This window comes from Thrips palmi, unplaced genomic scaffold (assembly GCF_012932325.1).
Source record: "Thrips palmi isolate BJ-2018 unplaced genomic scaffold, TpBJ-2018v1 HiC_scaffold_10, whole genome shotgun sequence".
Classification (NCBI taxonomy): Eukaryota; Metazoa; Arthropoda; class Insecta; order Thysanoptera; family Thripidae; genus Thrips; species Thrips palmi.
Window position 1 is genome coordinate 3,105,808 of NW_023144621.1, and position 23,597 is coordinate 3,129,404.

The 23,597-nt window shown below is 44.8% G+C and overlaps 5 protein-coding genes across 10 annotated transcripts; 2 read left to right on the forward strand and 3 right to left on the reverse strand.

Moving 5' to 3' along the window:
- Window positions 1–103: 103 nt before the first annotated feature.
- On the reverse strand, window positions 104–5,426 carry LOC117639066 (E3 ubiquitin-protein ligase RNF34). Of its 4 annotated transcripts, none has more exons than XM_034374443.1 (8): window positions 5,283–5,426; window positions 4,631–4,790; window positions 4,316–4,508; window positions 3,996–4,235; window positions 3,706–3,900; window positions 3,446–3,603; window positions 3,159–3,339; window positions 104–3,080 (listed from the first exon to the last, which is right to left on the reverse strand). In XM_034374443.1, the coding sequence occupies exons 2-8, from the start codon at window positions 4,745–4,747 to the stop codon at window positions 2,905–2,907; spliced, it is 1,260 nt and encodes a 419-aa protein (XP_034230334.1). In that variant the 5' UTR covers window positions 4,748–4,790; window positions 5,283–5,426; the 3' UTR covers window positions 104–2,904. The 4 variants fall into 4 exon arrangements, with proteins under 4 accessions (XP_034230334.1, XP_034230331.1, XP_034230332.1 ...); XM_034374440.1 differs by having other exon boundaries at window positions 3,706–3,903; XM_034374441.1 differs by having other exon boundaries at window positions 3,706–3,903; window positions 5,265–5,400.
- LOC117639065 (coatomer subunit gamma-2) lies at window positions 5,419–10,135 on the forward strand. Its single transcript, XM_034374439.1, has 16 exons — window positions 5,419–5,575; window positions 6,032–6,162; window positions 6,343–6,570; window positions 6,665–6,831; window positions 6,907–7,036; window positions 7,121–7,369; window positions 7,450–7,653; window positions 7,736–7,895; window positions 7,974–8,082; window positions 8,160–8,403; window positions 8,630–8,792; window positions 8,876–9,069; window positions 9,153–9,330; window positions 9,452–9,546; window positions 9,632–9,869; window positions 9,949–10,135. The coding sequence occupies exons 1-16, from the start codon at window positions 5,539–5,541 to the stop codon at window positions 10,077–10,079; spliced, it is 2,658 nt and encodes an 885-aa protein (XP_034230330.1). The 5' UTR covers window positions 5,419–5,538; the 3' UTR covers window positions 10,080–10,135.
- A 114-nt stretch (window positions 10,136–10,249) lies between these two features.
- On the reverse strand, window positions 10,250–11,592 carry LOC117639067 (protein Iojap, chloroplastic). Its single transcript, XM_034374444.1, has 3 exons — window positions 11,109–11,592; window positions 10,760–11,026; window positions 10,250–10,678 (listed from the first exon to the last, which is right to left on the reverse strand). The coding sequence occupies exons 1-3, from the start codon at window positions 11,509–11,511 to the stop codon at window positions 10,500–10,502; spliced, it is 849 nt and encodes a 282-aa protein (XP_034230335.1). The 5' UTR covers window positions 11,512–11,592; the 3' UTR covers window positions 10,250–10,499.
- A 10-nt stretch (window positions 11,593–11,602) lies between these two features.
- On the forward strand, window positions 11,603–16,825 carry LOC117639064. Of its 3 annotated transcripts, XM_034374437.1 has the most exons (13): window positions 11,605–12,241; window positions 12,313–12,945; window positions 13,043–13,227; window positions 13,322–13,448; window positions 13,653–13,907; window positions 13,984–14,922; window positions 15,000–15,382; window positions 15,459–15,544; window positions 15,630–15,756; window positions 15,843–15,977; window positions 16,070–16,167; window positions 16,243–16,555; window positions 16,683–16,825. In XM_034374437.1, the coding sequence occupies exons 1-13, from the start codon at window positions 11,828–11,830 to the stop codon at window positions 16,708–16,710; spliced, it is 3,723 nt and encodes a 1,240-aa protein (XP_034230328.1). In that variant the 5' UTR covers window positions 11,605–11,827; the 3' UTR covers window positions 16,711–16,825. The 3 variants fall into 3 exon arrangements, with proteins under 3 accessions (XP_034230329.1, XP_034230328.1, XP_034230326.1); XM_034374438.1 differs by lacking the exon at window positions 16,683–16,825 and having other exon boundaries at window positions 11,603–12,241; window positions 15,714–15,756; window positions 16,243–16,648; XM_034374435.1 differs by lacking the exon at window positions 16,683–16,825 and having other exon boundaries at window positions 16,243–16,648.
- A 1,443-nt stretch (window positions 16,826–18,268) lies between these two features.
- Window positions 18,269–18,892, reverse strand: LOC117654390 (U1 small nuclear ribonucleoprotein 70 kDa-like). Its single transcript, XM_034400993.1, has one exon. It carries the CDS (start codon window positions 18,890–18,892, stop codon window positions 18,269–18,271), a length of 624 nt encoding a protein of 207 aa, XP_034256884.1.
- Between the last annotated feature and the right edge of the window lie 4,705 nt (window positions 18,893–23,597).

Here is a 23,597-nt window from a genome sequence, read left to right on the forward strand (position 1 = left end):
GTCAGCTTTGCCCATATAAATTTCTGCACAAGATATTAATATAACCCGCTGTAGCTAACAGAATGTGTGTCCAGCCTTTGGTTCAAGCCACAGCAATGACTAATGCAATGCAACACATTTATTAAAGCAGAATGTAGAATATTTCTTATCCTTAACATTAATGTTCCATCAATAGGAGCTCATCTCATATTAGTGTACACTTTCACAAAAAGTAATGTAAATGCCATGATGTCTATTAAGGCTTGAAGCTAAAAAGTAAATGTTGGCTCTTGTAAAAGAAGGGGCCGTTTGACAAGGGCCAAACACAGAACAAGGATTTTTAAAACCTATTTCCATTTTTAATAAAAAATTTCTTTGAGATTCAAGCTGCTGTTCAGAAGTAGCTTTCACTTTGAAAGAAGTCCCTGAGAACAATGGAATGATGATTGAAAACTGCATTGCATATTGGCTATAGGTGTGAATCAGATTTTCAAACAAAAAGATAACAAGACTCTTTCCGTAATTATAAAGTAAGAAGAAAAAAATTGGTGTGTGAGTTTTACACAGAACTCCACAAAGATGCCAATTCAACCATAACAAAGGTAATTTGACACCTAGCATGCACACACTTTTTATTTCTCAACTTTAAAGGGCTTATATGTGTCCCCTTTATTTTTTGAACACGACAAAAACCTTAACAGTCACACATATATCATAGAAGTTAAAAATTCAATATGTGATATGTCACCTAGAACATAACTACCTACTAAAAGAAACACCGCACATCACTCAAAATAAGTTTTGTATTTGGCTTTAAACTACAACTCATTTGACGTTGGTCAATGTGTAAATGTGAGTTGTAAATGAACACCCTTCTTGACAGTTCATTGTGGCTCTCTCACTTAGAAATATTAATTTCACTGGAATCACAATAATCCAGCCTCAGTTTTTCCTTATTTCATGAATGGTCTAAATGGTAGCACCCGAAGAATAAGAGAGAAAAAACATTTAAAAACAAACTCAGCACATACAGCACAAAGAGAGTCAATAAACAACAGTCCAACTTATATAAAAACATGAAATCCCCAAAACAAGGCACAAACAAAGCAACTTAACAATAACAATAAGGTATTCTTTTCACTACTCAATCTACCTGGAACATACTGCTGCAGCCAATCACACTAGTTAATATACTACACTTGTTCACCATTTCCAATGTTATGACTGCTTAACCTTTCTTAAACTAACTCAGTCTTCCAGATGTTGAGCTTACCTGTATGAAGCAATAAAGGAACCTCAATCTTTCAATTGGAAAAAAAAATCAACCTCGTCATTTAAAATACTGCTGGCAATTAGGTTGAGAGGGGAGAGGAGATGATTAGGAATAAAACAAAAACTATTGCAGTTAATGTAAAAAAAAAATAAATTTAAAAAGTTACAAAGGATTGCTCCTACAAATCATTTTTAAAGGACGCAACATTTAAAATACCAGGTCAGGTTGTACAAAGTACTTTATCACAGTCAAACACGTTGACAAGGAATAATAAATGACTGAACTAGAACTAATCCATATTTGATGGACAACTAGCTAATTATGAACTCTCAGATGCTGGTCTCAAGTGGATTTCTCATTCCTCTTACATGAAGTTAAGGTCCTTTGTATCTATTCCTTGAGAGCTTTTGCGGGGCGATATGAACATTTAGTATGTGTCTAAGAATGACACAAGTGCTAAGTACATTTTCTAAAATGCAAAAAACTTGGGAGCAAAGCAGTCTGGAACAAAATCAGACACCATTGTTTAAAACTACTGGTGCGCTAAGATCTTGCGCACAAACTTGAAAATTACAAACCCAACATAGTCGTGCTCCCAATTCATAATTTCCCTTTCAATAAGTTCAGTGCTCTGATACTTTTTGAAATGGAAAGGAACAAGGTTCTGACTAAAAGCTAGTTTTCTGCGGGAAAATCATACCTATTTTTTTTTTTCAATTTTTGGTGATAACCTCCCCCATTAGATACACATCTTTGACCCAACAAGGACTTCTTATTTTCAAAATCACTCATGAAAGAATGAGGGTTCTAAAACCTACATAGGATTTACAAGAAACCTGCTAAGGACCAGCAATAAGTAAGTCAGGTTTATGTTTATCACTCAATGCTAAAGTAAATTTCAAACAAATGGAAAAAAGGGGGAAAAAACAGTAGAAGAGGTATTCAATATAGTTGTTTGTTTCTAACAATGTCAATAGAACTAACTTTCCATTGGAACACCTAGCACAACCACACACCTTTCTTCTTTGACATGAAGGATAAAAATAGCTGCACGAACCATTGATATACTAAGGAGAGGATTGATAAATATTTTTTCATATCTGCCCACATTCAGCATAACACACACTGAAGCAACCATAAAGAAGAACCAGCTTCCTGGTATCCTACATAAAATGGAACATTCATTCCAAGAAATAATTATATTAATGCCCAGAGGCCATCCTATCATTGTACCTAACAGACCGTAATCTCAAATATTTGAGCTCAAACAAAAACATACTTGCTTTAACTCTTTAGACAGCACAGTTGTGCTTGAGCTATACTTTCTAATTTGCTCAATCTCTTTTGCATCCCTCTTTTTCAACACACCAATCAAGAGCAGCAGAGTACGGTAGGAATTAAGCTAACACTTGTTCAATCACAAGATGTGAGATCACAAGATTTGCTTCTGATTTTACATTCAAAAAAAGAAAAAAATCTTTATCAAGAGTTGTGTGTTATTATTAATATTATCACAAATTTTAAGATTAATGGCAACACATATGGCACAAATGAAATAGGAGCCATACCTAATGAAAACAGCTTGCTTAGGATCATCACACACCATTCACGCGCGACACCAGTGTCGACACTGGTCTCACTCATATACTTAACTATGCTTTGAAAGTACGCACAATTCGAACAACAAACTGACGGCAAATTGGGCATTCACTTAGTTGTCGCCCGCAATCGGTGCATGTAGCCATATGGCCACATTCTAACATGACGCATTCCACAGGAGCGTCCATGCAGATTTTGCAGAGAGCATCTAAATCAAGCTTTTCTAGTTCTGTAATGAAAATGATAATTTACAATCAAGTTTACGAAATAAAAACAACTAATTGCTGTTCAAAAGTTGATTAAATACCTGCTCTTGATGCCAAGTAGTCTCGATAAAGCCTTTTAGCCCTTTCTACCAATTCTGCCTTTTCACAGCATCCATGGTAATTGACACGATGACGATGAAGAATATCTTTTAATTGTTTGACAGAAAGCGCTTCAAAGTCAGTCTCAGATGTAATAGATGACATGGTACCCCGAATTAAATTCTAAAACAGGAAGAAAAAATGAGAGAAAAAAGTCACAGCTGTGTGTGTTGATGAGCTAAATAAATAAATTAGAAGCCACAAGAGGAAAGATGTTTCAATGGCTTACCGGAGAATTATTGGACGAACTGGACTGTGAAATGGACTGCTGTGGATTTACTTCTAGAGTCTCAAGATGTGTTTCATTGTGTCTTTCAGATCCCTGTGCAGCCTCAGAGGCTCCCGCAGCACTATTCAAAGGAGACTCAGCAGACAAGGACGCCAAATCTAATGGAAACAAAGAATAGTTACAAATCTCAATGCTGCCAACATAATACCAAACTTGCAGCTAAAAACCATGACAAGAATGATGTATACAACCAAACTTACTTAAGGCAGCATTTGGATTTTCTTCTTGAGGTTGTGCTGGTACATCCACAGTTATTCCTGGTTCAGTGTCTGAAACTGGTGAAGGTGAAGAAGAGGATGTGGATGTAGATGACGAATGGGCCCCAGCGATGTTCTCATTAGAACTGGGTCTTGGAACCATCTCAAAGCTAGTATCACTACTACTGGAGTCAGAATCTGCTGCAATACAATAAAAAAAAAAATCAGCATAATCAGAAGGAAACAGGAGCAGCCTTTAGCAGTGACTAGGGAAAAAAATATCCCTTTAATACCTGGTTGAGGTCTTGAATGTTCTTCTCCAGGTGCTGATGAGAGTGGAGTAGTGTTGGATGGCCCAGAACTACTAGCAGGATAACTAGCAGGAGGGCTTGTGGCATTCTCATGCTGAATATTTCTTGAATTCCCAGCTGGAGCATAACTTGAGCTTCCTGAGGGAAATCCAGGGTTCCCCGAGTTTGGATTTCCAGGATTACTAGCATATCGAAGTACTACATTTACCAAATCTTCCTTTTCTAAAGGCATTATTTAAAGAAAATATTAACAGGTTCACATCAAACAGACCTCTTGTAAGAAAAAGACAAAGTCGACATACCCAAGCAGCCTCTGGTTGAAACATTATGCTGATTCAAGTAATGCTGCAGATCTTTTATCCGCAAGTTCAGAAGAGCTGAACGAAGGGGTGGTCTCATGCAGAGGATGTAACAATTTTTACAGTGCAGGGTACGATCTCTACCACGGAGCAGGCACTGGGAGCAGAACTGCTTCTTGCATTCAAGACATGGTTTCTGAAAACAAGAGTGAATGTTGTCAGCTTTCAAATGTTAAACAATGCAGCTGCAGACAGACCCAAACAAACCAATAACTTGACACAAAATGGTACATTCATAGAGAGGCAAAAATTACTTACTTTCTTTCTGAACACACTTAGTTTAGTGCCACAAATTTCGCAAACTAAAGTTGAAACAGTAGAAGATGACGAGGTTTTAAAGAGATCAATAAGAGATGAAAAAGTCTCTTTAGCCATGTTTCCAAAAAGATATTTTGCAGCCAAACTCTGTAGAAATTGCCTGGAATGAAAATATAAAATGAAATGACAAACAAAGGTCCACAGGTAAATGAAAAGCCGCATTGGCAGGCATCGGGAGCACTGCTAACAGGAGTAAAAAAAATACTACATTGAACAATGTGTAACGCAAAACAGCTTATGTTGATTTCAAAATATTTGACCGATCACATTTGAATGGCAAATAAAATACAAACAAAATGAATGGATTTGAAGATAGTGAAGGGCCTTTTTGAAACAGACGGCTATCATGTTTCATGTGGAATAGACTTAAGAGAGTGGTACTGTGCATAACATGAGGAAAAAAGTCTGAGGAATACACCAAAATTTAGGGATTTACTGCGCATTTCAAGGAAATATGATAAGCAGAATGACGATGACAATGAGTCACCACGACCGAGGGGAATGGTCTTCGGATTTGTTCTAAAATGGAAAACCCCCACGACTGGAACGAAATGCAAAGAAAATAAACACATACGTTGGATGATGACGCTACCTTTTCACAACAGTCTAAGGCTTATCTCTGTTAAATCAAACGCCATAAATTGGCGACACAGGCCACAGGCCACTTGCTCGTGTAAACAAAACACTCGGATAGCCACCGCCTGTTCCTTCCTTTCTTCTCCGTCGCCAGCAGACACATTTCTCTCTACAAGGCGGTGCACAGTTGACGTGTTAACGCCGAGTGTTTTTGGGTTAGACGGGACTAATCTGTCTGCTTCGGCCGTGGCAATTTTCAGCTAAACGTAACAATGGCCTTCAAAAGAGACAAGAAGGAAGAGGAAGATGGTACGTGTTTCTTTCATTCAATTTGCTTTTACATAATCAAGGGCCATAGGATCGGTGCTTGTACAAAAGTGTCAACCGGGTACTAGTCAAGCTGTCATTCTTAGGTGGGAAAGTAAACACTCTTTTAGAGATTCTGTACAATTTACACTCTTTTAATATCTGCTTGTATGAAAAAACGTGTATTCTGCCATGTGTTATTTTTTCCTACATGTCAAAATTATGTGTCAGAAATTGTTGGTAGCCTTAACCCCTTTTTATATGTTGTATGTTTTTGTTATTAATATGGGTTTGTTTTATATCTTATCTTAGTTTGACACGGCTTCTATTCAGTGTGGCATAGTATTTCTTATTGGACCATCTTTCTTTGTAATGAAGTTTAATGAACGGAAGGTCTGCATGTTTTTTATTTGTTTATGTTTTGTGTGCCTAATGTTTGGTTTGTTCTCACATTTACAGGAGGTGGCAATCCATTTGAAAATATCGAGAAAACTTCTGTGCTCCAAGAGGCTCGTGCTTTCAACGACACATCAGTTAATCCTCGTAAATGTACACACATCCTGACCAAAGTGTTGTACCTTCTGAACCAGGTACGACACGACTCCAAACAGATTAATTTCACGATATGCTGAGATCCATGGATCTGTGGAGAGGCCACACAGTAGTTACATTTATCTTGTACCATTCTATCCACAACAGTTTCAATTAAATGTTAAATTATTTGGCAAGATTTAGAAACTTACTGTCTACTGGCTGCTTCGATTTTACAGGGTGAGCAGCTTGGTACAACAGAGGCAACAGAAGTTTTCTTTGCTATGACCAAATTATTCCAGTCAAAAGATGTTGTTCTGCGCCGCATGGTGTATCTTGGTATCAGAGAGCTATCTTCCATTGCTGAGGATGTTATCATTGTTACATCATCTCTCACTAAGGATATGACTGGCAATGAGGCTCTGTACAGAGCTGCTGCAATCCGTGCTCTTTGCTCCATCACTGATGTAAGCCAATCCTTATTTTATTTCCTTGTTTAATTTTTATTTGTATACATAATAGCCTTTTGGGTACATCTTTATTTATAATGGCTGATTGTAGGTTACAATGCTGCAAGCAATAGAGCGCTACATGAAGCAAGCTATTGTTGACAAGAATCCAGCAGTAAGTAGCGCTGCTCTTGTAAGCTCACTTCACTTGGCACGTTCTGCCGGTGAACTTGTGAAGCGTTGGGTGAATGAGGCTCAAGAAGCGTTCTCTTCTGACAAGTATGTATTGTGTCACTTTATTTCTCAAATTGGCCTCTTTTGTGTTTCTAAACTTGATTTCTTGATTTCTGGCAGTGTGATGGTGCAGTACCATGCACTTGGATTGATGTACCACATCCGTAAGACAGACAGATTGGCTGTAATAAAACTTGTGACCAAACTTACCAAGCAATCTTTGAAGTCTCCATTTGCTGTTTGCTTGCTGGTTGGTATACCTGTTGAATAAAATTTTAAACCCACATTTAATTTGCAAATAAATAGCCACCTAATCCATTTTTTTTTTCTGTAGATCAGGATTGCATGCCGCCTTCTGGAGGACGAAGACGGTGCTCCTGGTGCTGACTCTACTCTTCTTTCCTTTATTGAGAGCTGTCTTCGTCATAAAACTGAGCTAGTTATCTATGAGGCAGCTCATGCTATGGTCAACCTCCGGCGCACAACAGCCAAAGAGCTTGCCCCTGCAGTCTCCGTGCTTCAGTTGTTCTGTTCAACATCCAAGCCTCCACTGCGTTTTGCTGCTGTGCGGACTCTGAATCAGGTAACTGTTTTGGCAATTTACACATATCCATGTTTTTATGGTTTCACATCTGGCTAAAGATGATCTTATCTGTTTAAAAGGTGGCTATGTCTCATCCATCAGCTGTTACTGCTTGCAATTTGGACCTGGAAAATTTGATCACAGACTCTAATCGTTCCATAGCAACTCTTGCTATTACTACATTGTTGAAAACAGGTGCTGAGTCTTCTGTAGATCGCTTGATGAAGCAGATTGCTTCCTTTGTGAGTGAGATCAGTGATGAATTCAAAATTGTGGTTGTTCAGGTATGTTTCTTATGGTGATTCAGTTGTCGTCCCTATTGCATTTAATATAGGAATTTTGACTCAAATTTTAAATTGTTATCAGGCTATCCGAGCTTTGTGCACCAAGTTCCCTCGCAAGCACAGTGTTCTTATGAACTTTTTGTCTGCAATGTTGCGTGATGAAGGGGGGCTGGACTACAAGGCTTCCATTGCAGATACCATCATTACCATCATTGAAAGCAACCCAGAAGCAAAGGAAACTGGTACTGAAATCATTTGTTCATGCCTTTCAAAACTGTAATATTGACGAGGAAATTAATGGATTCTCCTTTTTAATTCAGGCCTGGCACATCTTTGTGAGTTTATTGAGGACTGTGAACACACCAGCTTGGCTGTACGAATCCTCCACTTACTGGGCAGAGAAGGACCAAAGACAAAGCAGCCCTCAAGGTAAGCTTAATTCCTCACCTCAATATTTTTTCTCTAAATTGAAATTAAAGTTGATTTTCTATTTTTCTTTGTTTCAGATATATTCGCTTTATTTACAATAGAGTAATCTTAGAAAATGCTGCCGTACGAGGTGCTGCTGTTGCAGCAATGGCCCAATTTGGTGCCCAGTGTCCTGATTTGCATGAGAATGTGCAAGTACTTCTGGCCCGTTGTCAAATGGATTCTGATGATGAAGTTCGTGATCGTGCTACTTATTACTACACAATCCTTGCACTCAAAAACAGATCACTTTACAACAGCTACATAACAGAAAGTCTCCAGGTTTGTCTGTTTTTTTGCATTCCTAATTATCACATTGTTTAAGGATGGGAGGGTGGAGAGCAACTGAATTGTGTGGGCCAGCAATGGTGATGCTGTCAGTGTTGGCATGCTGTGCGTGTGAATGATGTGTGGGCATGTGAATGGCACAGGATGCTGCTGCTGTCTTTTCTAGATTTAGTTCTTGAGACATGCTTGAGAGTTCATTTGGAACCATTTTTTGTGGCAGGTCTCCATTCCAGCTCTGGAGAGATCCCTTCATCAATATACACTCAATGCTACAGAAACACCTTTTGATATGAAATCAGTCCCATTGGCTGCTGTTGAACCTCTTGTGTCAGAAATTGTGGCTCAAAAGGCCGTTCCTGAGGGAACCATAATGTCAACTCCAGGTAAAACTTTTGACACAAATGATACTGAGTTTTTGAAAAGGTTGTCAGCCCTTATTTACCCTTTCCTCTTTTCTCTCCTGCAGCTCCACAAAGGCTAGGTGTCTCTAAAGAAGAATCTGCTCTTGAGCTTGTGTCGAGCATTCCAGAAATTGCTGCTCTCCTCCCCCAACTTGGCCCTATTTTCCGTTCTTCTGAGCCAGTTGAGCTTACAGAATCTGAAACTGAATATGTAGTTCGCTGTATCAAACACTGCTTTGCTAGACACCTTTTACTCCAGGTGAGTATCAGAAAAAAAAAAGTATTGATACTTTCTTTGTCAAAAACTATGTGTAAACCTTGTTTTTTTTTCCTCCATTCCAGTTTGATGTTCTTAACACATTAAGTGACCAACTACTTGAAAATGTCCGTGTTTCCCTTGAACCAGCTGAAGGGTACAGAATTTTAAGAGAGGTTCCTATTCCAAGATTGCCCTATAGTGAATCATGTTCAGCATTCTGTTTACTTGAATTTCCTCAAGATGATTTATCAGCCTCAACTGGTGAGTTACCAATTTGTTCTTGACTCACTTGAGCATAGTGAGTGTGTAACTCAATTTTATGCTGTGAAAATTTACAACTGTATTGTGCTCTAAACAAATACTAATTTGATTATTTTCCCAGGCACATTTGGTGCAACATTAGCATACATGGTGAAAGACTGTGATCCTGCAACCGGTTTGCCCGATTCAGATGAAGGCTATGACGACACCTACATGGTGAGATTATTTTGTTTCTCTTCAATAATGTATTTCTTGAAAAAAGAAAAAAAAATGTTAACGAACCTCCCATTGTGTGATTTAGGTGGAAGATGTTGAAGTTACTTTGGCTGATCAAGTTCAACGAGTTTGGAAGGGTAACTGGGCTGCAGCTTGGGAAGAAGCTGCCAACTTGTGCGAACTGGAAGATACCTATGCTCTGACCAGCATGCGAACATTGCAAGAGGCTACAACTAATATTGTGCAATTCCTTGGTCTACAACCTGCAGACCGCTCTGAGCGTGTCCCTGATGGTAAAAGCAACCACACGCTGTACTTGGCTGGTATGTATCAAATTACCTCAATTGTTAATTGTGGAAGTTAAAAGGCATACTTATTTGCATCGCTTTTTTAATTCATAAGGTATCTTCCGCGGAGGCCACGACGTGTTGGTGCGTGCCAAGCTTGCGTTGGCTGATGGTGTTACAATGCAGCTTACTGTGAGAGCCAGCACACCGGATGTGGCAGAACTTGTCACATCTGCTGTAGGCTAAACTCTGTCCACATTTAATCAAACATAGTGAATAAAACTGAAATAATTAAAAAGAAACGAAAGAGAGCAGATGAATGAAATTATTGTTTGTGATTTCCTGGTTTCAAAGTGTATCAGCTGCTTCAAACACTTTGGGGTGAAATTGAAGCTTTCAATGGATTTAACTCCAAGTTCAACTCTGTTAGGAAGTCTCATTTATTTCAGAGAATTGTTTTGAGAAAGATAAATCATTTCCACTGTTAAGTATTTTATGAATAATTTGCTATTGGTACAGAATTTTAGAATGTGATTGTCTGTTATTGTATGTACATTTAATAAAGTATATAAGTTGATAAAATCAATATCATTCCTTCCCTTTAAAGGAAGGAGCATTTCCCACCCTTTAAAAAACAATTTGGAACAGTACACAACATACAAACAATTACTTCGCATCCGCAGGCTCAAGGTCTGATATATAATGTGAATGTTTGCTAATAATGGCAGCTAGAGGATCTTCGGCTTCATTAAGGAAGGGGTCAAATTCCGGACCAAGAGCCCACAATGATTCTAAATCATAAACAGCTCGAGTATGTTTGGAAAATAGATGTAGAATTATATTGCCTGAAAAGAAGATAAGGAAAGCCTTTGAATGAAGTTTTCAAAAACAAAATTGTCAACAGGGATAGAAAATTAATACCTTACCTAAGTCAAGAGCAAACCAATTATCACTTTTGTTACTTTTTCCCTCAACGTGTGGTACCAAATCATGTTTTCCAATTTTCTTCTTGTACACAAGGCGAACAAAACTGGCTAGGGCTTTCAAATGACGAGAAGATTTTCCTGTTACAATGACCATTTGCTGTGCCAAGTTTGTGGTAGAGTCCATTTGAATAACTACAATGTCTTCCGCATTCTTGCTTTTAAGAATGGAAACTAATTCGTCAATGTCAAAAACTCCATGCACACCCGCTGGAACATTATTGCAACACGATGATAGAATTAGTTAGTAAATAGCAATCAAAATCAAAGATCACAATCAAGGGGTTCTTACGTTTGAAAGAAATGGCATCAAACTCATTTTGTTGAGTCACATGGGTCTCATTGACTGATCGTGAAACTAAACGCTCCTCTTCTACATCCAATATTATGGGTGAGTCTTCATCTTTAAAAACTTTGTACTTCGATGTCAAATTACCACTTGAAGCAAATTTCTTCTTTTCTTCTTCAACGTCAAAAATTTCAATGACTTCGTCATCATTTGAAATGTTGTTTTCTTTTGCTGTTTTTCCTTCTTTGAAAGGTTTGTTGTTGTCTTTGGAAAAACATCTCGTGAAACCAGAGAGTGTAGCTCTACTGTGTTGTTCACTGGCAGCAAGATTTAACACATACGAGGGTCGATTGATTAACCTACTTGTATCACTTAGGATCCGTAACAAATGTGTTTTAGCAAACATAATAACGAATATTGAGACAAAAGTATAAAATTCAACAGGTTATGTTTTCTATCTAGCAGACGACTATGAAAAATTTTGAAATGTGCACAGCTATTTTTCATAGCTGCCTGTCTGCTACAGAAAACATAACCTCTCAAATTCTCAAAACATTTTCTAACAAAAAAAAACTAGAGTTGACATTTATCTCTTTCAACTTATTTATTATGAAAGTAAATTTTTATTTCAATTTTTTCACTTGTGTGTTTTAACAAAATGAGAGAAAGCTGAAGTAACTATATCTCCAGAATATTTTTACCACAATTCATAAACTCATGTAATGAACTCAATCAAGAACTGTGATAGTAACCCAAGTGAAAACTCTTCCTGCTCTTCTAATGAACGAGCAAAAATCGTGTTTACGATACGAGATGGGAGCCTCCTTGTCACTTCCAAAAACGACGTGGTATCCAAGAGTGCGCTCACTGGTTTTCAATGTCTGCCGTTTAAAAATTCTAAATCAAAAGAGGAAGGTGAAGGTGAAATTTATATTGAAATAATTCGAGATGATGTCGAACAATATGAAGAATATCCTATCAACAACATCTCATCATCATATGGAGCGTTTTGGAAGGGAGATTTTGAATCGTGTATTGACAGACGCACATGCATAGAGTGCAAACATGTTTTGTTTACACCTCATCAACTCCTGCATCATATGCAGAACACACATAATATTCAAAATCCCAATGAGGTAATTAACTTAGAATTTACCTATCATTTTTTAAAATTGAAATTATCCTAATATCTCCTTTTTTTGCACAGTGCTTTGTCTGCCATAAACTTTTTTCTAATGGTTCTGAGAGCAATAACCACATGAAACAAGTTCACCACTTTGAGAGACCTGATGTCACCTGTGAAGCATGCTTTAAAGTATTTGATAGTGAATCTGATAAAAACATTCACAGAACCCGTCATAGTGAAAGATTAAATTGCAAATGGTGTTCTGAGCCGTTTCCTTGCGAATACCTTTTAAACTATCATCTTCGAAACTGCTCACTTCGTCGAATCGACCTAGATTGTCATATCTGTGGCTGCCAATTCAGAAGCAGCCATATATTACAGCTGCATAGTCTGAGACATAATCGTAACTCTTGTGAACTTTGTCAGTACAGTCCACTAAATGTAGCTGATGCACTGGGTGAGGATGCTGCTGTTTCATTAGTAAAACATTTGAAAAATTGTCATACCCAGGAAGAAATTGATAGTATTTTGAAGAAGTTAAAAATACAGGATGAGGAAGAAGAGACCTTAGATAAGCTTTTCATGAGTCAAATTGAAGAAAATTTAAACCAACTAAGTGATTCTATTCCTCAAAACTGTGCTGACGATCCTCAGAAGGAACAAAGTTGGGAAATATCCCTTGACAACCAACAAGAAATAATTTCTAGACATGCTGTAAGTATTGTTCTTTGGATCAAAATAAATTTGAAGTCATGTCTTTTAAAATACTGCAGTGCTTTTTAATTAAAATTATTTATTTGTTGATTGCTAGGAAGCATCACTGCAATGCACTGAATGCCACAAAACATTTGGAAGCAAAGAAGAAACTGTGAAACATGAGTTGACTCACCAAACCCCATTTTCTTGTAGTGTATGTTCTTTAAAATTTTCACACCGCAGAGGCTTCAAAAAGCACATGCGTTCACATGGTATTCTTGTGAAACCCAGTTCTGTAAGGTTAGTGAACTTTCTGGGCATCATTTTACAGCACTTATTGAAGTTTTTGCCGATTATCTGAAATTGAAATGAAATGCTTTTGTAAACTTTCCAGATACACTTGTAGACATTGCTCTGTGAATTGTGCAACCTTGTCTGCACTTCATACACACCTCCTTATTCATACTGATGAAAAGCCACACCTCTGTGAAAAATGTGGCTTAAAATTCAGACGGCCTAATGTAAGCTCTGCTTGTTTACTTTTACTCGTTCTTAGATGTTTATAGTTTTGTAGTGTTTACCAAAAGTGGTCTCTATTCTTGTGAAAAAGATAAAAGTATTCAATACCATGTATTTAAGACATGAATTCCTTACCTCCTGCTGCTAAAAATGTCTTTGCTATTCACTTCTTAAAAATCTACTGAAAATTTGTATTTTTATTACAGGCTCTCAAAGCTCATGATCTTGCTGTCCACAAGTCAAGGGTCTTGCATCACTGCTCTCAATGTGACACCAAATCTCTTTCAAAATCTTCTTTACTTCGTCATATTCAGTGTGTGCATGGAGGAGTGCGACGTTTTATTTGTGGGCTATGTGGTAATCGTTGTCTGCAAAACCAAGGTTTGAGACGACATCTGAAGAGTGAGCACAATTTAGAGTTACCTCCAATGGAAAGTTTGTGCAAGAAATCGAGTATGGAGGTGAGTATTCAGCAAGAATCTGAGGATCTTTTTGAACAACAACAGCAATTTTTATAATTTTCTTTCTTCTTATTAGGTTCATGTCATTCCACCACCTCAAAACCTGTCCCCAAACAATCCCATTGCGGAGATATTGAAGCTCGCTATCAGGGATGAGAAATCAAAATTGGAAGCACTAAAAAAACTGCCCACTTCAGAAGAAACTCCAAATAATGAGAGTCCTAAATTGTTGTGTTCAGAAAGTGTCATTGATGGACAGCCATTGAACATTCTTGGTGATGTTGCGTCTAAAGCTGCTCCCCTAGAACAAGCGAGTGTCATACCTGAATTTCTCCAGCCAAAATCTCAGGAAGCTACTAAGTTTTTATGTGCTGAATGTCAACACTGTTCTGATAGTTTGAATGATCTCTCTCTTCATTTGACTCGATGCCAACAGGGGAGGACTGTATTTGCTGAACAGGATAGCAATGAAGTATTAGTGGCCAAACCTCCTGTTGTCTATGCTCTGGCTTCTTCACTTGCAAAACATTCCAATGAAGTTTCTAGTGGAATTCCCTACCAGTTGTGTTTTGTTCCTCCCATCAATGTGGGCTCCTCTACACTGGGACCTGTATCTGTATGTAACAATAGTTCAGAACAGACTGTTGTACCATCAATTAATGTCAGTACATCTGTGTCATTACCCCAGGCATCTAGAAACTTACTAGCAACCAGTATTTCTTCAACATCTCTAAGTGATATTAGCAAAAATAATGTGGATAATAATATGGAATCAACAGAAAATTTAGTGCCTGTAACAGAATTTAATGGGGGATCAAGACTGCCAATAGATATTATGTCACTGAATGTTTTAGATACTTCCAACACATCTCAGTTGGAGTTTTTAGACGCTTCAAATTTTATATTTCAAGAAGACTTTTTAATCAGAGAAGAAACATGCAAAATATATGACCTAAATGAGCCATCTGCATCCTTTACTACATCAAATGCTGTTTCATTGAATGACGGTCGTGTGGTGAGCAATGTTTCTATGTGTTGACTATCTCATGACAATTTATCTCAAAATGTAATATGTGTTGTTTTGTTTTTTAGGAGAGTTTAAAGGAACAATCTTCCCCCTATAATTGCCCAAAAACTATGTTATTGGGTGCTGATGGAATGAAAGTTAGTCAGTTGTTGTCGTCTGGTCTAGAGGTGGTCTCACCAAATTTGCCTGACAATCCCAAAGCCTTAAATGATTCTGCTTCTTGTTTTCTTGAGAGCACACCACCCGAATTGGTTTCATCGTTACCTACGTTACCTGCTACCAACTGTGGCACCGTTGTGCAGCCAGATGAGAATCAAACTCACTGCAGTCCTGAGAATTTAAAAATCATGCAAATTTGTAAAAAAGCAAAAACTGACTCAACCAACCCAATTGATGGAGAAAGGAACTCCTTAAAATCAGAAATAGTTAAATCAGCAAGTTGTACTGAGTGTGTTTGCTTGACATTATTTAAAATGTAAGGAAAGATAAAAATTAAAATATTAATTTTGTATTAATGTTTCTAGGGAGAAGGCTAATCATGTGTGTCCGGAATGTGGCAAGCAACTTTCATCTGCCTCTACTTTCAAGAGACATCTCGAAATCCATTTTGGTCAGTGCCATTCTGATTTTACCTCTAAATGTGCTGTGATTTTCTATCCCTCAAAATTTTTATAGCTGTTAAATATTTATTTCAGGGGGCAAACCACATATATGCTCATATTGTGATAAATGCTTCAGATATAAACACAACCTTACTGTTCATATTCGTTCTCACACAGGTGTGCGACCTTTTGACTGTCCGACCTGTAAAAGAAAATTCAGGTAAGAGTTTTAATGAAATGAAAAACACTCTTATTCTTGTTCTTTCTGAATTTGGAAGAGAAGCTGAGTTAAAAACTGTGTTGTAGGTATCTGTCCGAGCTTAATGAACATAGACTGTCTCATAGTGGATCAAAATCATTCTCATGTCCAGAATGTGGTCAACAGTTTGCACGTCAAAGAGATCTCCGGCGACATTCTCTTTCTCACAGACAAAGCGAAAAGTGGGTATCTATCACTTGTGAACCTTGTCTGAAACCTTGTCAGAAATTTAGTCAATGTTTCTCAATTTCAATTTTTTTCCTCCCATTTTTAGACCGACGTGTGATATATGTCAGAAAATATTTTCTCGTGTAGATTATTTGAGAAGACACATCAAAGCTCATAAGTCATCAGCCATCATGGATGGTGAAGGTGAGTATTGTCAGGTCTTTCTAATTGCTACCAAAGACTTTTCACTAATTTCCATTTGTTCTCTTGATCTATCAGAGTCTTCATCATTGAAGACCGCCAGAAATCAAGTCATGAAGAAATCCGGAACACAGGACAAAATTCAAGCAGAAGTATCTCATAGCCTGAAGAACATACCAAGTGGTTCCATTAAATCTGTTCCTGAATCATACAAATCACGGAAAGCTAACTCAACTTTAGTTGTTAAAGATTGTACTTCCGATGATTTGATTAGTTTAGCATACCAAGCTGCAGAGGATGGAGTAGAATTCATGTTTGTTGAAGAAGTCAATGCCTGCGCTTATGAGCAGGACATCGAAGTCACTAGCTCAGAAGTGGAAGGCAATTTTATGTATGTTCAAAGCATTGACCCAAATGAAGTAAAGATTTGAATACAAACTATGTGCTGTTGTTGATACAAAATAAAAAAACCAAGACTTGTTTACATTTTACAAAAAATTATCTGGACGTTTTTTTAGGCTGATAAAAACATGGGAGCAGATTTAGAGGGAGTGTGAGAGTCAATGGAGGGAAGGACCACTGCGACTCGCCGCACCCGACCAGCAAGGAGACAGCCAGTCGGGCTGTGGCGGTCATCTCAATCAAGAAACAACTAGCTGATGCCAACAACAAGGTTCTCTTTACACAAAAATGTGAGTACAAGTTAATCGTCCCCTAGAGCTTTTCACGCTCTCTTCTTCAGTGGCGCATCCAGAGCCGGCCTGAGGGAGAGGCAAGGTGGCAGTGTGGCAGTCACAGCGGCGAAGTGTGGCTGTTTGCCTATCTTCCAGAGGCCTAGCGGGTGAATTGTCTCGTTGTCCCCCATCTTGGCCCACACTGGGGCCCTGGTGTACCTGGGGATGCTCCCGTTGGGTGCTTCGAAGAGTGTAGTGGGGGTTGGGGCTGTGCCGCTCCGGCGTCCGCTCCGGGGCCCGGCGTTCCGCCCCCGCCCCCTCCCCCCCGCCGCCCGGAGCCTCCAGGCCCCGGCCTCGCGTGCGGCCGTCCGGGCCGTTCGGCGCGGAGGCGTAGCCGCGGCGTAGCCTCGCACCAGTCTCCCAGCGAGTGCGCAGCACAGCGCAGCGGCGCGGCCCCAGCCAGAGGGCCCTACCCCCAGCCAGTGGGCAGCCCGTCGGCAGCCAGCGGCAGCCAGCCACTAGACGCACGGCGACGCTCGGCACCGCGACGCGCTGGGACGGCACGGGTCGTCGGGGACGCGCAGGGACGCACGGCGTCGCGGCGCCCGCCTAGCCTCGCCGCCCCCACCGAGGGGCCCCGCGCCGCGCCCCGCCACGCCTCGCCGCGCGGTGATTCCCCGCCCAGGATGTGACGGCTGGAGGCGCCGTCGTCGCGGTCCTGGTCGCGGACCTGGTCGCCCCAGCCCGGGGGCTGCTATGCGCCGCCCCGGCCTGCCGCCTGTCTCGCCTGTCTCGCACGCCCTGCGAGTCTGAGGTGAGTCTGCGTCTGCGCTCGTCCGCGTGCTACCAGAGGGGTGCATCAAGCAAGGTGCACGCGGGTGCATCCAGGAGCACCAAAATGCAACCAGGTGCACCAAAATGCATCCAGGTGCACCAAAATGCAGCCAGGTGCACCAAAATGCAGCCAGGTGCATCATTTGACACGCGCACTCTCAATGTGCGCAGCTTCGCGCGAAATGAAGCGCATAGATTTTAAAATGCACGCACGAGTGCGTAGGCTAAGCAGGAAACGACGCCAATTGTTGCAGCACTTTGTGCGTTGTTGCGTGTGAATTCCAAAACAACTGCATATGTAGTAATTTAGCGTGCGCGGGAGAACCCGTACATTCCCCCCCTCCTCACACACACACACACACACACACACACACACACACACACTCACACACACTCATGAGTCACGTCGACGTGGCGCCCTCCCTCGCCGATGTCGGCACATCCCCAACGCCGCCAAACGCCATTATCACTAGTTAACGGAGTCGCTTGATTGTCCGTTTGAGGACTAACGACCGCGGACGGAGGACGGAGCAGCCTAGCGAGCAGGGGCGTCAACTTGGGGCCGCGCTAAACCGTGAGAGGTACTTCCCCCTGCTCTACTTCCGCGCTCCGCGCCGCCTTGGTCCTTGCGTCCTGCGTCCTTGGTCCGTGGTCCTTGCGTCGTTGCGTCTTTGGTCCTTGCGTCCTTTGTCCTTACGTCGCCTTACGTCCTGGGTCCTTGCGTCCTTGGTCCTTGCGTCCCTGGGTCCTTGCGTCCTCGGTCCTTGCGTCCTCGGTCCTTGCATCCTCGGTCCTTGCGTCCTCGGTCCTTGCGTCCTCGGTCTTTGCGTCCCTGGGTCCTTGCGTCCCTGGGTCCTTGCGTCCTTGCGTCCTCGGTCCTTGCGTCCCTGGGTCCTTGCGTCCGTGGGTCCTTGCGTCCTCGGTCCTTGCGTCCCTGGGTCCTTGCGTCCTTGGTCCTTGCGTCCTTGGCACCTGGTCCTTACGTCCCTGGGTCCTTCCTTGGGTCCTTGGGTCTTTGGTCCTTGTGTCCTTGGGTTCTTGGTCCATGGCCCTTCGTCCTTGGTCTTGCGTCCTTTGGTCCTTGGGTCTTGTCCTTGATCCTCGGTCCTTGCATCCATGGTTCTTGCGTCCTCGGGCCTTGGGCCATGGTCCTTGTTGATTCCTTGGTCCTTGCGTTCTTGGTCCTTACGACGCAGCGTCGCGAGGCGCGAAGGACGCATTTTGTCGTTACGCTAAAAGCCGCGGCCGAGCGGAGTGTCTTTATCAAGGGCCTTTCCGGCCGTCCCTGCTGCTTCGCCCCTTCCGCGGGGGGAGGGGGAGGGGGGCGGAAGCCGGAAGCTGTAAGTGATAGGAGTTTAGAAGGGGGAAGGGGGGAGGGGAGAGTCCGCCCATAGGCGCCTTTATCGGGATCCTCGACGCGGCGCAGCACCGCCAGCACGCACCGCAAGGGCCGAGGGTCGCCGCGGGCCGGCCCAGCCTCGGACCCAGCGGCCAGCCGTTTGGTCGCTGTCTCTGTCGCACTCATGCGGCGCCCCGTGCCTCGGGTGAGAGGCAGACAGAGTGACCACACGACCGTTCGGAACTGCTCGCCGGGTCCACCCGCCGGCCTACCCTGAGGCGCCCTGAGGCTGCACGGCGCTGGCTGCATGGCCGGATAGGGGGCGGAACCAGGGGCGGAAGGGGGTAAGGGGTGGGGGTGTGGTGCAACACTGGGTAGCAGGTAACAGTGCCACGGGTCGTTACGTGCGAGCCGGGATGGCCTGGCCGGGGGCTGTACAGCGAGAACAGACACCGCACTACGCGGCACTACGCATACTCGCTCTGCCTCCTCTCCGTGTGTGAAGGAGGGAGAGAGGGAATGGGAGAGGAGGCCCTGCAGTAGTGCTGCTCTCTATCAGGGACTCACTGTACTTCGCCGTTAATCCTGATTTACTCCCCCTTTCGTCCCTTCCCCCTTTCCCCGTCGAAATCTCCCCCCCCCCTGTCTGGCTCGCCGTCGGTCAGGTGAAGTGGGGGAAAGGGGTGGGGTGGGCAGTTGTGCGGGAGAAGAATGTTCACGACTCAGCGGGACAGCGCTTGGGATTTAGGAGTGGGATTTAGGAACGGGAGGAAGGGGGAGGGGAGGGGAGGGGAGCTAAAGCCCTTGGGTCAGACGGTTGAGAAAATGGGAGTTCGCTGTTATTAAAGCCACGGGTCTCATGGCGGATGTTGCGCGAACAGGTGGGTCGGACCTGGTCGGACCGACGGACTTTGGGGGACTTCCACAGGTCCTGAGGCACGCCGAATGGCGCCGCACCGCGCCGAACTGTCCGGAGGAGGGCACGTCGGCGCGCGGGCGATGATGATTCGGAACAGCTAGATTTCCCCCGACGCTACCCTGCCCTGCCCGCCGGCCGCCTCTGGGCTCGCCGTGCCGCCGTCGCGGACCCATCGCCGCGACGGACCCATAATGGGGCGCCAATTTTGGAGGCCACGCGCACCGCCGCCGCCGCGCCACTTTGTATCCTCTTTCGAGGACCCGGACGAGGTCCCCGATCAGGCCCTCCAGGAAGAGGTCTTCGGGGGAGGTCCTAGGAAGTGGTTCCAGGATGTGGCTCCGAGATGAGGGCCAGGACGGAGGCGGACGAAGGGTTCATCCAGGACGACGAGGTCCAGGACGACGAGGTCCAGGACGACGAGGTCCAGGATGGTGGGGTCCTGGACGACGAGGTCCAGGATGGCGGGGTCCAGGACGACGATGTCCAGGACGACGATGTCCAGGACGACGATGTCCAGGACGACGAGGTCCAGGACGACGAGGTCCAAGACGTAGAGGTCCAGGACGCAGAGGTTCAGGACGCAGAGGTTCAGGACGACGAGGTCCAGGATGATGAGGTGCAGGATGACGGACGAGGTCCTGGACGGTCGTGGACAAGGAGGTCCAGAACAGCGGCGTCCAGGACAGCGGAGTCCAGGACGACGAAGTCCAGGACGGAGGTCTACGACAGCGAAGTTCTAACGGCGGAGCCCAGGATGGCGACAGGACGAGGCAGGTCGTTCCAGTGGCGGATCCAGAGCCCCCCTTTGGGGAGGGCAAAGTGGAACTTTTTGCCTACTTACAGGGGTGAAGTGTAGGGTTTTCGGGGGGGGGGGGAGGCAAAACCCCGTTGCCCCCTTGCATCCGCGCCGAGGCCTTCCCCGCCGAAGGTTCGGGTCGCTTTATGGCTCGGCCTGCTCCGCGGCTCCGCGGCACGTCTGCCGGCACGTCGCGGACGTCGCGTCCTCCGTCAGGCGTCGCCCGGAATACGTGTTGACGGAACGGCGCGGCGAGACGGGCAGCCGCGCCACTCGTAAAACCTGGCCTTGGCTGCGTTCGGATACACCGGCATGCCCTGGGCCTCGCCCTGGGCATGCCGCGGCACCAGGCAAGCTGCAGGCAACGGGGGAAGCGCTGATCATCCTGAAAACACGTAGCGTTGGTGGCGGGGCGGGGCGGGGTCACCGGGTGTCGCCCTCTCCTGAGTTCGGCCGTTCGGCGCTGACCCCGCAGTGCCGAGCGATTCCGAAGAGTCGTTTTGTCGCTCTGTCTCTCTCGCACGCTGACGAGCCTGAAGGGTCGCTCCATGAGTGCGACAGAGACAGAGCGATGTCATAACGACTCTTCGGAATCAGTTCGGTGCCCCCTGCGTCCGCCAGGCACGTGACCCCAGCGCAGCCCCCCCGCCCCTTTCCCCCGATGAAGTTAAGCGATGCGTCTTGTGAATGTGAGCTGCCGAGCTGCTCTGGGGAAGGCTAGAGCCCTGTGGAATGGCGGCGGAGCGGTGGAACGAGGGGCAGGCAGGCAGGCCGGGCCGACAGGCAGTGGAGCACACGGCTCGGATTCATAGAGCAAGACTAATGCAAGAGTCTGCGCGTGGTCGTGAAGGGGAGGGGGAGTTTCCCTCCGCACCGCCGTCCCTGACAGCCCAAAAGACAAGGAAGTACAAATGCAGTATGTCTTGTTCGTGTCTTTCGTGTGTCTTTCTGTCATTTTAATGTCGTACCGGACATTTTCCTTGTCCAGCCCTTGTCCATATTTTGCCATTGTACTTTGTGTGTCCCTTTCGTGTCTTTGTCGACGTCTTTATTTTGTCCATAAGTGCCCTGTCCCAATATTGCCCTTAGGAACTTGTCCTGAAAATGTTCTCCCCTTGTCTTCCTTGTCCTTACTGTGTCTTAGCTTGTCATTCGAGAAAATGTTCCTGCGGAGTCCTCAGATTGTCATAGGAAAGTTGTCTTAAATATGTCCCCCCTTGTCTCCCTCGTCCTGTGTCCAAGCTTGTCATTCGAGAAAATGTCCCTGCGATGTCCGGAGATTGTCCTCGCAAGCAGTTGTCTTTAAATTGTTTTTTTCTTGCCCAGGCTTGTCCTTGGATGCAATGTCTTAGAAGTGTCTCCAGATTGTCTCCAAAAACTTGTCACTCTTGTGTCATACGAGTCCCTTGAGTAATGTCTTTGCAGTGTCATTGGGTTGTCCTCAAGAGGTTGTACCCGAAATGTCCTCCCATTGCGTATTCCATCATGTGTTATCCTTGAAGGAAATGTCTTCATAGTGTCATCCCTTGTCCTAATAATGTTCCCCGGGTGGTAGGAACGCAAGACTCAACACATGTGTTGTTACTCATTTGAAACCCAGCATGTGTTTAGTATCACGTCCTCAACTCCCAACATTCTTGGGGTACTTTGAAGACATTTCCTTCAAGGACAATCCTGGGACACAAAAAAGACACGGTCCTAGCATCTCTAGAGGAGTTACTTTCGCACTCCGACTAGCTGTCGTTGCACAGAGCAATGGGTACAGCCTCTGCCTCCCAACCTCGAGTTCGTGGTTCAAATCCCCAATGTCGATACATTTTTTTTTGTCTGAAGGACAAAGAAAAGGAAAGGACAAGAAAAGGACAAAGACATAATTGGGGCAATATGTCCTGTCATTTTGTTTCAAACTAGGGACATTGTCCATTGTCCTATGAATGTCTAAATAGGGGTTGTCCTGAGCTTGTCTTTTGGGCTGTCAGGGGTGCCGTGCCGTGCCGTGCCGTGCCGTGCCGTGCCGTAGTCGTTGCCCCGTCGTTGCATTCATCTCCATTTACTCAATTCAATTTTCGTGGCGCTGCGCGGCGGCTCGCCTCGGCGGCGCGGCTCGGCCCAACTCCCTGCTCGGCGCGCGACTCGAAAACTTCCCCGGTTATCTTGTCATGTTGCTGTTAAGTTGCGGCGGGGACCACCCCGTGGCCGTGGAGGCCTTGGTGGAGGCAAGGCGGTCTCGGCGGCGTGGGCGAGGTCGCGGCGGCGGTAGCAGCTGCGGCCCGGCGGGGCGGGGCTCGGCGAGGCCCCTCTGCAGGGAGGCCTCTCTGCCTCTCAGCAGGCGCAACTAGTAATTCTCAAGCGGTGTCCTGCCGCGCCGTCGTGTCTTGCAGCGCTGGGCCGTGCCTTGCCGCGCCGTGCCTTGCCTTGTCTTGCCGCGCCGTGTCTTGCCGCGCCGTGCCGTGCCTTGCCGCGCCGTGCCGTGCCTTGCCGTGCCGCGCCGTGTCTTGCCGCGCTGGGCCGTGCCTTGCCGCGCCGTGCCGTGCCTTGCCGTGCCGCGCCGTGTCTTGCCGCGCTGGGCCGTGCCTTGCCGCGCCGTGCCGTGCCTTGCCGTGCCGCGCCGTGTCTTGCCGCGCTGGGCCGTGCCTTGCCGCGCCGTGCCGTGCCTTGCCGTGCCGCGCCGTGTCTTGCCGCGCTGGGCCGTGCCTTGCCGCGTCGTGCCTTGCCGTGCCGTGCCTTGCCGTGCCTTGCCGTGCCTTGCCGCGTCGTGCCTTGCCGTGCCGTGCCGTGCCTTGCCGTGCCTTGCCGTGTCTTGCCGCGCCGTGCCGTGCCGTGCCTTGCCGTGCCTTGCCGTGCCGTGCCGCGCCTTGCCGTGCTGTGCCT